The 12,191-nt window shown below is 39.7% G+C and overlaps 1 protein-coding gene across 6 annotated transcripts in view; it reads right to left on the bottom strand.

The window, feature by feature from the left end:
- Positions 1–12,191, bottom strand: part of DENND5B (DENN domain containing 5B) — a 196,824-nt gene that overhangs the window by 15,620 nt on the left and 169,013 nt on the right. For all 6 annotated transcript variants that reach the window (XM_040488497.1, XM_040488500.1, XM_040488499.1 and 3 more), the window contains 5 exons: positions 11,825–11,953; positions 8,497–8,618; positions 3,933–4,078; positions 1,771–1,889; positions 502–689 (listed from right to left, as the gene is read on the bottom strand). In XM_040488497.1, the coding sequence (XP_040344431.1) occupies positions 502–689; positions 1,771–1,889; positions 3,933–4,078; positions 8,497–8,618; positions 11,825–11,953 (704 nt within the window). The remainder of the gene's footprint in view (positions 1–501; positions 690–1,770; positions 1,890–3,932; positions 4,079–8,496; positions 8,619–11,824; positions 11,954–12,191) is intronic.

Genomic DNA, 12,191 nt, shown 5'->3' with positions numbered 1-12,191 from the left:
ATCTTCATAAGGTCCCAGTAATTCACTTTTGCTTTTAATTCCCTTGCCTTTGGGGATGTGTCGAGTAAGAGATTGCTACGGCTGAGGTCAGAGAGGTCTTTTCCTGCTTTCTCCTCTAAGGTTTTGATGGTTTCCTGTCTCACATTCAGGTCCTTTATCCATTTTGAGTTTATTTTTGTGAATGGTGTGAGAAAGTGGTCTAGTTTCAACCTTCTGCATGTTGCTGTCCAGTTCTCCCAGCACCATTTGTTAAAGAGACTGTCTTTTTTCCATTGGATGTTCTTTCCTGCTTTGTCAAAGATTAGTTGGCCATACGTTTGTGGGTCTAGTTCTGGGGTTTCTATTCTATTCCATTGGTCTATGTGTCTGTTTTTGTGCCATCAGCTCTCTTCTTTTTAATCTTACCACAATTCATTAATTCAACAGTTTCCTGCAAAATGGCCCCAGATGATGCCTGCAACACCTGAGGCACACTGAAAATTTGACAAGGACAGTACTTACTGGTGGTTTTTCCTGTCAGTGAAGTGATGCTCAGTCTCCGAGCTGAGGTGGGGGATTTCTGCTGGGGTGGAGTCCGACACTGCTTTACCAGATCCTCATCAGCCACTGAGGTCATTAATTCCCCAATAAGGATTCTCTCCAGGCTTCCGTCATCAATGCCTTTCCCTAACCATCGTCCACATGGGAACCTTGTAGGTCAGAAAAACAACTTCTCAATCACCAGTACTTTACTAGTTTAATCAGAATTCTTTAAATGGCATCATGGGTGAAACCCATCATTTTAGTGCCTATGGGTTGTTTTTTAAATTTATGTTTTAAGATTTCAAACACACAGAAAGGTAGAGAGAATAGTATAAGAGATACCCATATTCTTATCACCTACACTTAATGATTGGCCATATGCTTCTTTTTATTTTTTGTTGACGTATTTAAAAATGTTTATTTATTTTGAGACAGTGTGAGTGGGGGAGAGGCATAGAGAGAGAGGGAGACAGAATCCCAAGTAAGCTCCAGCCTCTGAGCTTCAGCGCAGAGCCCGATTCGGGGCTCTATGTGAGATCATGACCTGAGTGGAAGTCAGATGCTTAACTGACTGAGCCACCCAGGCGCCTCTATTTTTTTGTTGAAGTATTTTTTTTTTTTTAATTTTATTTATTTATTTATTTTTTTTGTTGTTGAAGTATTTTAAAGTACATTGTGCATATAAGGACATTTCATTCCTAAAAACACTTCAGTATGAATCTCTGAAAAATAAAGACATTCTCTCTTATATAGCCACACATTGTTATTGCACTAAACCAAATTAAAATGATTCAATATTTTCACATACCTAGTCTATATTAAAATCCTGTGCTTAGATCTTCTGAGAAGAATATTTTCAAACTAGAAGTTAATTTGGGAGTTCAGTTATAGGAGAAAAGAGGAGAGTACTTCCAAAGAGGAGTGCCAGCTGTAACTAGTAGAGTCAAAAAGATCCTTTCCTTTTTACTAAATGAATTACTTCAACCTTCTTTTTTTTTTTTTTAATTAGAGATCACTCTTTGCCAACACTTGTGGACTAAGCATTAACAGCAAACATAATCAATTTTTTTACAAGTTTTTTTGGGGGGCAATTTTGTATTCCATAAACAAAAGCAAAACCAAACAACCCAAAAAACTAAACTAAAATTCAGAAGGCAGGGAGAAAGCTTTAGAAAGAAAACAATTCTTAAACCTCTTCTTGTCTAAAGAATCTCAAAGAGTTCTGATCTCCCAAGGACATTTACTTACCTGTAAGTATGTCCTGTGATCTCATTTCTGACCATGACACAATCCACTAGCCATTTGGCTAACAGTCCTGAGTTATCGTGACCAATCTGAACAGTGGTCAGCTTCCCCAAGTTCTGGCACTGTAGGAACAGGACCACAGGTTATTCAATGCCTGATCTTACCGCCGCTATCTCTTAGCTTCAGTGATGGCACTTTGGTCCCATCTAATTTAATAATTACAGAGGACCCATCCTGCATAATGGGCTCTGCTTTGCACTAGAGAAATATATTCACATCTAAGGTATCCCATCTATTGAGAGAGGAGACATATGGACATTAACTATCAAATGAGGGGACTGTACAAGGTGCTAAACTAGAGATGTAAGCAAGTACTAGAAAAACACTGGAAAAGGAAAAATTATTTCTAGCTGGGGAACTCAGAACTTGTGCCTTTAGGATGAGAAGAATTTCAAGTGGCAAAAGTAGGGGCGCCTGGGTGGCTCAGTCGTTTGAGTGTCTGACTTCGGCTCAGGTCATGATCTCACAGTTCGTGGGTTCGAGCCCTGCATCAGGCTCTGAGCTGACACCTCAGAGCCTGGAGCCTGTTTCAAGTTCTGTGTCTCCCTCTCTGTCTGCTCCTCCCCCATTCATGCTCTATCTCTCTCTGTCTCTCAAAAACAAATAAAAGTTAAAAAAAAAAAAAAAAGAAGTGGCAAAAGGATGATATTTAGATTCAGTTACAGTGTGGTCAGGAAAACTACAGATATAAGAAAATCACTGACATGGCTATTTTTCTGTTTCTAACAAATACTAAGGCAGAACTGACTTCAAACCTCATCTGCTAGAAGTCTTTGAAGCTATCATAAAAAAAGTATAGTTATTAATGTCCTTCCTGGCCCTTGGTGGACAAGTACAAAAGAAAGCAATGAGGGGCGCCTGGGTGGCTCAGTTGGTTGAGACTTTGGCTCAGGTCATGATCTCATGGCTCCTGAGTTCGAGCCCCAAGTCGGGCTCTGTGCTGACAGCTCAGAGCCTGGAGTCTGCTTCGGCTTCTGTGTCTCCTTCTCTTGCTGTGCCCCTCCCTCATTCATGCTCTGTCTCTCTTTCTCTCAAGAATAAATAAAACATTAAAAAAAAAAAAAAAGAAAGCAATGATAACAGGACAGTAAAAATAAATGTCAATTAAAATCTGACTTTTAAACTCTGATAAAATATCACAGACCCCCCAACTGATTATGTATGGTTAGGAACAGCAGAGCTATGAGTTCTTAAAGCCCTTCACTTGTTTGTATCAAGGTGAGAGAGAAGGCATCATAGCAATCCAGGTGAGGGAGGATGGCATCCTGAATTAGTTGTGGCAGGATAGATGGAAAAGGAGACAGATATGAGACAGCGTCTGGAAACAATAATGATGGGACTTATATAGAGTTTATGTTCCACACCTGCTAGTCAAAGAAAAGACAAGGGTTTTAATCTTTTATATACAGGTGGCTGGCTGTGAGTCCATTAGATAAACAGGGCCAAAACAGGTTCTTGGGGGTGTTATGATGGAGTGGAAACTGCTATTCCATGAGGAATATAAAGAATAGAAAAGGACAGTTAGTGCTACTTCCCTCCTGAAACAAGAGCACATATTTGTCTTCTTCCTGCATGCCAGGATCAACCTGCATGTGGGCTCAGAGATAAGGGAATACTTCACCAGGTGAGACCTGAAAATGGACTACAATATTGAGAGGTATTTTTATAGAATCAATCTATAAATGCCACCATATGGTATACAAGCCAGAAGCATGGATGTATGTCAGTTCTCCTGTCCTTTTGTCCAGGTTCAGGCAGGGAGCACTTGACAGTCAGGAAGAGAGGAAAAGCATGGACTTGAATGCTCCTTACTTGCCCGGTTCTGTGCTAGGCACTGGGAATCATGGAATAGGACCTTGCAAAGTCCAAAAGTATTTCACTGAAAGTAGAAAAATACAGCCTAATAATTAAAATTAATCGCAGTAAAAATACAAAACAAATTATTGTGTTTAAAACTTTAGGTTTATACTCACAAAAATGATCCTGCATGCTTGAGTACTCCTTTATATTATTTGATTTGAGGAAAAATAAAAAAGCAAAACTGGAATCCTTGTGTAGAACTATGTAAGACATTTTCTGCTAAGAAAGGTATTAGCTGAACTTACCTCAAAAGTCATTTCAAGGAGATTTTTTGGAATCTGCATTACTCCCGTGTCTCCTAGCTCCCCTGATACACAGATCCAAGGATTCGATGTGATGATTGCATTGCTCAGCTTTTTGATGGGGATAATCACTGACCTATAGGGAATCACTGAGAGAAATCATGCTGAAATTAATTAAAAATTACAATAAAATTCTCATGATACTGGGGCACCTAGGTGGCTCAGTTGGTTAAGCATCTGACTTCAGCTCAGGTCATGATCTCACAGTTCATGAGTTCAAGCCCTGCATTGGGCTCTCTGCTCTCAGTACAGAGCCCACTTCAGATCCTCTGTGCCTCTCCCCAACTGGCGCATTCTCTCTCTCAAAAATAAATAAACATTACAAAAAAAATCTCCTGATGCTATAACAAATATTTATTAAGGACTCTGTTGGCTTTCACAGATAGTTTGTTCTTTATGATCAAGAAGTACTTAAAAAGAGGAGATCACCTCTTCCAGTCTAGAAATAGGAGGTCCAGTTTATAAACCACAAGTCCAACACTTGTGATGGCTTCCACGGTATATATGTCACCAGGTATGCATGGCATGCAGAGTATTACCGTGGTGATGTATATAACCTTGCTTTTCTTTCCTTTTTCCTTTAAATGCTTATTTATTTTTGAGTGAGAGAGAGAACACAAGCAGGGCAGGGGCAGAGAGAGAGGGAGACAGAGGACCTGAAGCAGTCTGTGCGCTGACAGCAGTGAGCCGATGCAGGGCTTGAACCCACAAATGGTAAGATCATGACCTGAGCCGAAGTCAGATGCTTAATCGACTGAGCCACCCAGGTGTCCCCATAATCTTTACATTTATAAAAAACAATCTCAGGCATTAACGCCAGAACTGACTGCTATATAGAATTTTTACTGCTTTAATATTTTATTTATTTCCTTTGTCTTTTGGAAGATTTTATTTTATTTTATTTTTTTTTTAATTTTTTTTTTTAAATTTTTTTTTCAACGTTTATTTATTTTTTGGGACAGAGAGAGACAGAGCATGAACGGGGGAGGGGCAGAGAGAGAGGGAGACACAGAATTGGAAACAGGCTCCAGGCTCTGAGCCATCAGCCCAGAGCCCGACGCGGGGCTCAAACTCACGGACCTCGAGATCGTGACCTGGCTGAAGTCGGACGCTTAACCGACTGCGCCACCCAGGCGCCCCATGGAAGATTTTATTTTTAAGTAGTCTCCATACCCAACATGGGGCTCAAACTCACAACCCTGAGATCAAGAATCACGTACCTCACTGGCTGAGCCAGCCAGGCATCCCTGCTTTAATGTTTCAATTTTGTTCCAAAATCAAGTACACATGAGCATGGTTGCTGATTTGGTTTCATATGCAAAAGGGGGTGAATGTCTCTTTGTATCCCTTTGTTGCTAATCTTCTTGGACAATGCTTCAGAATGTTCCCATTCCAATTTTACAGCACAATATGCAAAGCCAAGAGTAATAAACAATGCCATTCTGGACATAAAAGTCTATAAATCACAATTTGGAAAGCTATTAAGGTGACTCGCGTGCAAGGAGCCCTGGGGGAAAGAACCAAGAGGTGGAAAGAGATCTGTGTGAAACCTCTTCCTTCTGAAGGCTCTTCAAAAGGGACACCACTAGATGTCACTGTCCTATCACTGCCTTTTGCTCAAACAAGGTAGGACAATTCAAAATAGACATTACGCACTCCCTCCATTCTTTTAAAAAAGGGGGATGGCTCAAACACACTAACACATTTTTATCCCTCAGAGCCATAGTTGTTTGTTTTTGTTTGTTTTTAAGCAAGGTACAATTTTTGTTGGCATCCTTGGGATTTCTACTCATTTAGTCATAAGAGGGGGTATGAGAACCCCTCCCTCCTTGAATGATCTACACACCCGATGACACACATTTATTGTACAAGGTGCCCAGATACAGCCTCAGAGAATGAGCTCACGGTTCAATGCACTCTTAGATGAGGAAAATGAATGGGATAAACGGTTCATTTCCCTAATTTTATATAGAAGACTTTCTTTAGGTTGGGCAAATAAAACCTCCCTTTCTGTCTTTTTATTTTAGCTGAAGGAAAGGAAAATGTCAGAGGAAAGGCCACACTTTCATGGTTTAGTAATCATCAGAATCAAATGAGTTTTGAAACTGAAAGCAGAAGAGGTTAGTGCAAGACTTTATTTTAGGTGCCAGAGGTTTCTCTCATTCCTTTCACTGAGAGGATTAGAAAAGCTACAAAAAAAAAAAAAAAAAAAAAAAAAAAAAAAAAAGGGGGACTTAGGACCAGCAGTTCTGTGGCCGCAGAGACCACGGACTCACAACAGCGACTACATAAAGAGTCAAAGGAGTAATATTATTAAACTTAAAATATTTCTTTTTTGGGGTGCCTGGGTGGCGCAGTCGGTTAAGCGTCCGACTTCAGCCAGGTCACGATCTCGCGGTCCGTGAGTTCGAGCCCCGCGTCGGGCTCTGGGCTGATGGCTCAGAGCCTGGAGCCTGTTTCCGATTCTGTGTCTCCCTCTCTCTCTGCCCCTCCCCCGTTCATGCTCTGTCTCTCTCTGTCCCAAAAATAAATAAACGTTGAAAAAAAAAAAGTATTTCTTTTTTAAAAATGTTTATTTTGAGAGAGCAAGCATGCAAGGGAGCACGTGCACATACGCACTAGCAGGGGAGGGGCAGAGAGAGAGAGAGAGAGAGAGAGAAAGAAACCCAAGCAGACTCCGCCGTCAGTGCAGGGCCTGATGTAGGGCTGGATCCCATGAACTGTGAGATCATAACCTGAACCAAAACCAAGAGTAGGACGCTTAACTGACTGAGCCACCCAGGAGTCCCAAACTTAAAAATATTTCTTTCATGAAGATCTTAATTCTTCAAATTCAAAGAGTTACTTACATGAAATATACAGATACAAGTAGGATCTTAGGAGTCCTAACTACCTCTGCTATTTCTTCTCTTTTAAAACTGTACATACCTTGTTAGCTTCTTATACTAGCAGTAACTTACTAAACTGATTGAAAGTTTAGATACTAACAGACAGTTGACAGCTATTACTGGTTGGCTCAATACCCATTTCAACTCCATTTTTTCTTGTCTGCCTCTGTCAGACACTAGAAAGCCAAAACCTGTAAGTTTTTGGCTAGTGAAATGTTATAATTATTGGGATTTGGGAGGAAAATTGTTTTCCTAGCACAGATTCTACCCTTTTCTCCTTGGCACTCTTCCTTCTTCCTGTTAGAAGGTGGACTGAGAACAGCCATCTTATGACCATGAGATAGCTAGCACCCACTGAGAACGGTCTAGGAAGAGAGGGACAAAGACCCTGGGTCTGTGAACATACTGTGGACTATCCTGAAACTTCTCATTATGTAAGAAATATAAAACTACCAATTTGCTTAAAGCACTGTTTTCCAAGTTTCTGATTCTTGCAGCTAAACACAATTCCTAACTGACACAAAGTAAAAATTCTCCAAGTGGGGAAGGGGAGCCACTGCACATAAGAATTAGAAACAGTGGTGGCATGCCTGGGTGGCTGAGTTGGTTGAGCACACCACTCTTGATTTCAGCTTAGGTCATGATCCCAGGGTTGTAAGACTGAGCCCCACACTGGGCTCCACACTTAGCATGGAGATTCTCTCCCTCTGCCTTTCTACCCCCACTGTGCTCTCTCTCTCTAAAATATTTTTTTTTAAAAAAAGAATTAGTAATCGTGAACAGAATAAATGCTATAATTCTACTTTCTATCAGAAACACATCTCCAGTCAGCATTTCCTCCCTCTATATACCTACATCATCCAGTAAGGTCCTGAAGTCTTTCTGAATCATCAAAGTTTAATGATGCTCACAGTTCTATACGTTTATTTCAGTATGCTGGTTTTTAAAAATTTTATGTGTTTTGTGTAAGATACTGGACCATTTGTTTAATAAAACATTCCTTTTTTTTTTTTTTTTTTTTTTTAAAGAAAGCTCTAGATCCTACATGGGGCTTGAACTCATCACTCTGAGATCAAAAGTTGCATGCTCCACTGACTGAGCCAGTCAGACATCCCTAATAAAACATTCCTTTTTAACATCCATCCCATTTCCTACTGCAGACTGGGCTTCCTGGGAAGCAGACTGTCAGAAATCTGCATGCAGGATGTTCCTCCTGGGATCACCACCCGAGGAAGAAAGCAGGATGGGCTGAGAGAGAAGTTAAGCTGTGATGCAGTCACAGTGAAGTCCTCAGCTGATCCATGGTAATTTCCAGGGCAGCCCTATGATCATCCTAGGATGTTGGCTGACCAGCGAGGAGGGATCATCTTGGGGGTAAGGTAGTTTGTTCTGGTGAGGACTCCCCATGGGGGTTGACAGCTGAGGGCCACCCTCCCACAGCATCCCTGGAAGCTGGGGCACAACCTTCATTCCAACACAGAGGTCTGGGGCCCACCTCATCCACAGTGTCTACCTCACTGAACTACCATATATCTCACTTTTCAAAGTATAAACTCTTATTCCATTTGTCACCTGAGCAACTCTTCACCTAATAATAATACCTAGTTCTCCAGACTTACTGATAGTGGTGAACACACTGGTGAAGCAGAAGTAGTCAACAGCATTGAGGGAAAGAAGATGGTAAAGAAACTGCTCTCTTTCTTCTTCACACCGTAGAAAAGCATAACGCTTATAAAGCTTCCTAGGAACGGGTAAGACAAGCACAAAATAATAGTATAGTTTTCATGCTTTTCATTATGTCTTGCATTAAAAATAAACACCTTCACTTAATCAGTATAGGTAGAAACTTTCACCTGGAAAGAAGAGGCAATTTACAAAAATGCACATACAAATGGTTAATGACACATTTGTAACTTAACTAGCAATTAAAGGAAAAAACCTCCATGAATCCATTTTTGTCTATCAAACTAATAAAGATTTAAAAAGTGCTAACCGGTACTGACCAGGTTGGAGTGTGTGTGTGGGTGCAATGAATAGCCATTCTTACAGCTGATGGGGCTGAAAATTTCAGGCAAGTAGTTTGTTGGTAATAATTGTTTTAAACCAGTCATACCCTCTGACACATTAATTTTACTTTTAGAACTCTGTCCTAAGAATATAATGTGAAATATGGGCAAAGATTTACTCATGAATGACCACTAAAATGTTATTTTGTAGGGGCACTTGGGTGGCTCAGTCCATGATCTCACGGTTCATGAGGTCAAGCCCTTTGTCTGGCTGCACACTGATACCAAGGACCCTGCTTGCGATTCTCTCTCCCTCTCTTTTTCTGTCCTTCCCCCACTGGCATGTGTGTGCATGTGCACGTGCTCTCTCTCTCTCTAAAGAAATAAGTAAACTTAAAAAAAAAGTTATTTGTAAAAGGAAAGATATATTATGGCATATGCATACATTGGGATGCTATGTGAGCATTAAAAATAAAGTTTAGGAGGGGCGCCTGGGTGGCTCAGTCGGTTAAGCAGCTGACTTCGGCGCAGGTCATTATCTCGCAGTCTGTGAGCTCGAGCCCCGTGTCGGGCTCTGTGCTGACAGCTCAGAGCCTGGAGCCTGTTTCGGATTCTGTGTTTCCCTCTCTCTGACCCTCCCCTGTTCATACTCTGTCTCTCACTGTCTCAAAAATAAATTAAAAAAAAGGTTAAAAAAAAAAAAGTCTTAAAAAAAATAAAGTTTAGGAAGAGTTTTAACAACACAACTACTACTAAAAATAGTAAATAATTTTTATTAAGCACTTACATTTAAGCACTTTTCCAAGTGTTTTATAGTTATTAATACATTTAATCCTCATGACTACCCCAATGAGGTAAGTCTACCAGCACTCTCACTTTATAGATGGGGAAAACAGAGACACAAAAAAGTTAAGTGTCTTGTCCAAAGTCATTAGAATAGTGAACAGTAAAAGGCAGTATTTGAACAAAGGCATTCAGTCTTCAGAGCTTATGCTCTTACAATATAGTGAAATGTTTATAAAATGCTAAGCAAAAATAGGAGGATACTGAATTGTACATATAGTATGATCTTTTTTTTTATTTTTATTTTTTTTTTATTTTTTAAGTAGGCTCCAAACCCAGTGTGGAGCTCAACAAAGGACCTGAATGCACGACCCTGAGATCAAGAGTTAGACACTTAACCAACCGAGCCACCTAGGTGGCCCTCAAAACCCTTCTTAATCCCCTTGCCCTATTTGACTTTTCATCATAATGATCACCATTTATGTGATGTTATTATGTGTCTCCCCCACATGATAAATATAAGCTTCATGAAGGCAAGAACAATATTTGGTTCAAAACTGTCCCTGGCACCTAGGATAGAGCCTGATGCTCAAATATTTACTCTTTGAATGATATTGACTGAATGAAAATTTGAAGGTAAGTCTTTATTTACATCCATAGTATCTGGTCATTTGTCTTCTTCATTTCTTTAGTCTTTCATTTTTTTTTTCTTTTTTTTTGGTATATTAAATACATATAGTATAATCTTAAGTAAGAGAACATGCATAGAAGTACAGAAGAAAACATGTGAAATACTTGAGATTTACCTTTATGCAGTAGGAATTTATTCTTTTTTAAAATTTAAAAAAAATTTTTTTATTTAAACTGTAGAAAATGTTTATTTATTTATTTTGAAAGAGAGAGAGAGAGAAAGACAGAGGGAGGGAGAGGGGCAGAGAGAGAATCCCAAGCAGGCTCTGTGCTGTCAGCATGGAGCCCTACACGGGGCTTGATCTCAGGAACGGTGAGATCATAACCTGAGCTGAGATCAAGAGTCACACGCTCCACCAACTGAGTCAGCCAGGCACGCAACATACATATATACATACATATGTACATATATAATGTATAATACATATACATTGTATATACATATACATATAATACATATACATTATACATGTATAACATGTATAATGTATATGTATGTATGTATGTATGTAAAGTAAACTTAAACTCTATGCCATATGCCACATATGCCACATATAATGCTATACCTATTAAGCCAGCCAGGCACCCCCAGGTGCCCAACATTTATGTAGTAGGATTTTAAGTGATCATTATAATTTTCTTCTTTGTACTTTGGCAACAGTGGCCATGAATGATTTATAATGCGAGGGGATGGGTAAGGGGAGTAACCAGTTTTAGAGTACAAGATCAGGTTCACAGGCTATAATTCACTTTGCATTCTTTATTAAATCTATTCTTTGGACATTAAAACTCATGGTAAGTAGTCCAATGCTGATGTGTACAAATGCAAAACTACAGAATGAACTGTTACCATAAGATTCCAACACACTGTCAAGTTTGAGATCTTTGTTGAATTTTTTGCATACCTTTGCTCTAGAGAACTACGTCCTCAGCCTTCAAATTAACTCTAATGTGTATCTTATATGGATGATGTATTTCATCTAAGAAGGTTTCTTGATGCAGTAAAGGGAAACCTATCAAAACAGTTAACAACTAACTAACATGTACTCAACTTGTTTTCCTGGCTCTAAACTATTGAATGTAAGCACTGGCATGACTCTCAGAAGAAACCCGTTAATGTGGACTTTTTTCCCCCACTACTTCAGGTTTTGTTGTGATCTTTATAATATGATATAAATGGTTTACATAGATTCAACCTGTCTTTTGGATGTTACTGTCAGCCTGTGTGGATTAGTTAGTTTTCTGATTGAGAACAGAGCAATCTAGCTTTTGGCTGTGATGTCTGGTGTGCCCTCTCAGGTAAAATCAAACCATGGAGTGTCCAAAACACATGCCTGTTAGAAAGAAAGAATGCAGGTGCAGAGAAATCAACAATTCATGCTGAAAAAGCCAGTTTGTCAGCTAATGCAATCTGCTTTGCAGACACACAGGTCACAGAAGCAGAAATGTCTAAGAGGCTATCACTTACTTGGTGAGTGGCTGGTTGGAGAGCAACTGCTTGAGATGCTGGGACAAGAGCTTCTTTTCTAGAGACAGTCTTATCCATGCCCGAGCTCGTCCGACATCAGTCTTGATCTCACTCATGTTTTGAATATGCCTAAAGAACAGTAGCAACAGCAAAGATGTAGATCTTAAGGATAATCTTGAGCCGGAAAAGAACTAAAGAATTACAGCATTTTTCACAGAATATTTCTTTCAAACTTAGCAGAAGCAATGGCAATACGCACTTTATATTGATTAAATCCTTCAAAGGTTCCGTCTGAATCATGAATTCATTATGACATCAGGATCACCATTACAACACAAGCATGCACAGACATCACCCTCAGATAAAG

The sequence above is a fragment of the Herpailurus yagouaroundi genome, unplaced genomic scaffold, assembly GCF_014898765.1.
Source record: "Herpailurus yagouaroundi ecotype Mexico unplaced genomic scaffold, PumYag 166, whole genome shotgun sequence".
NCBI classification, from domain to species: Eukaryota; Metazoa; Chordata; class Mammalia; order Carnivora; family Felidae; genus Herpailurus; species Herpailurus yagouaroundi.
This window is presented reverse-complemented; position numbering and strand designations above follow the sequence as displayed.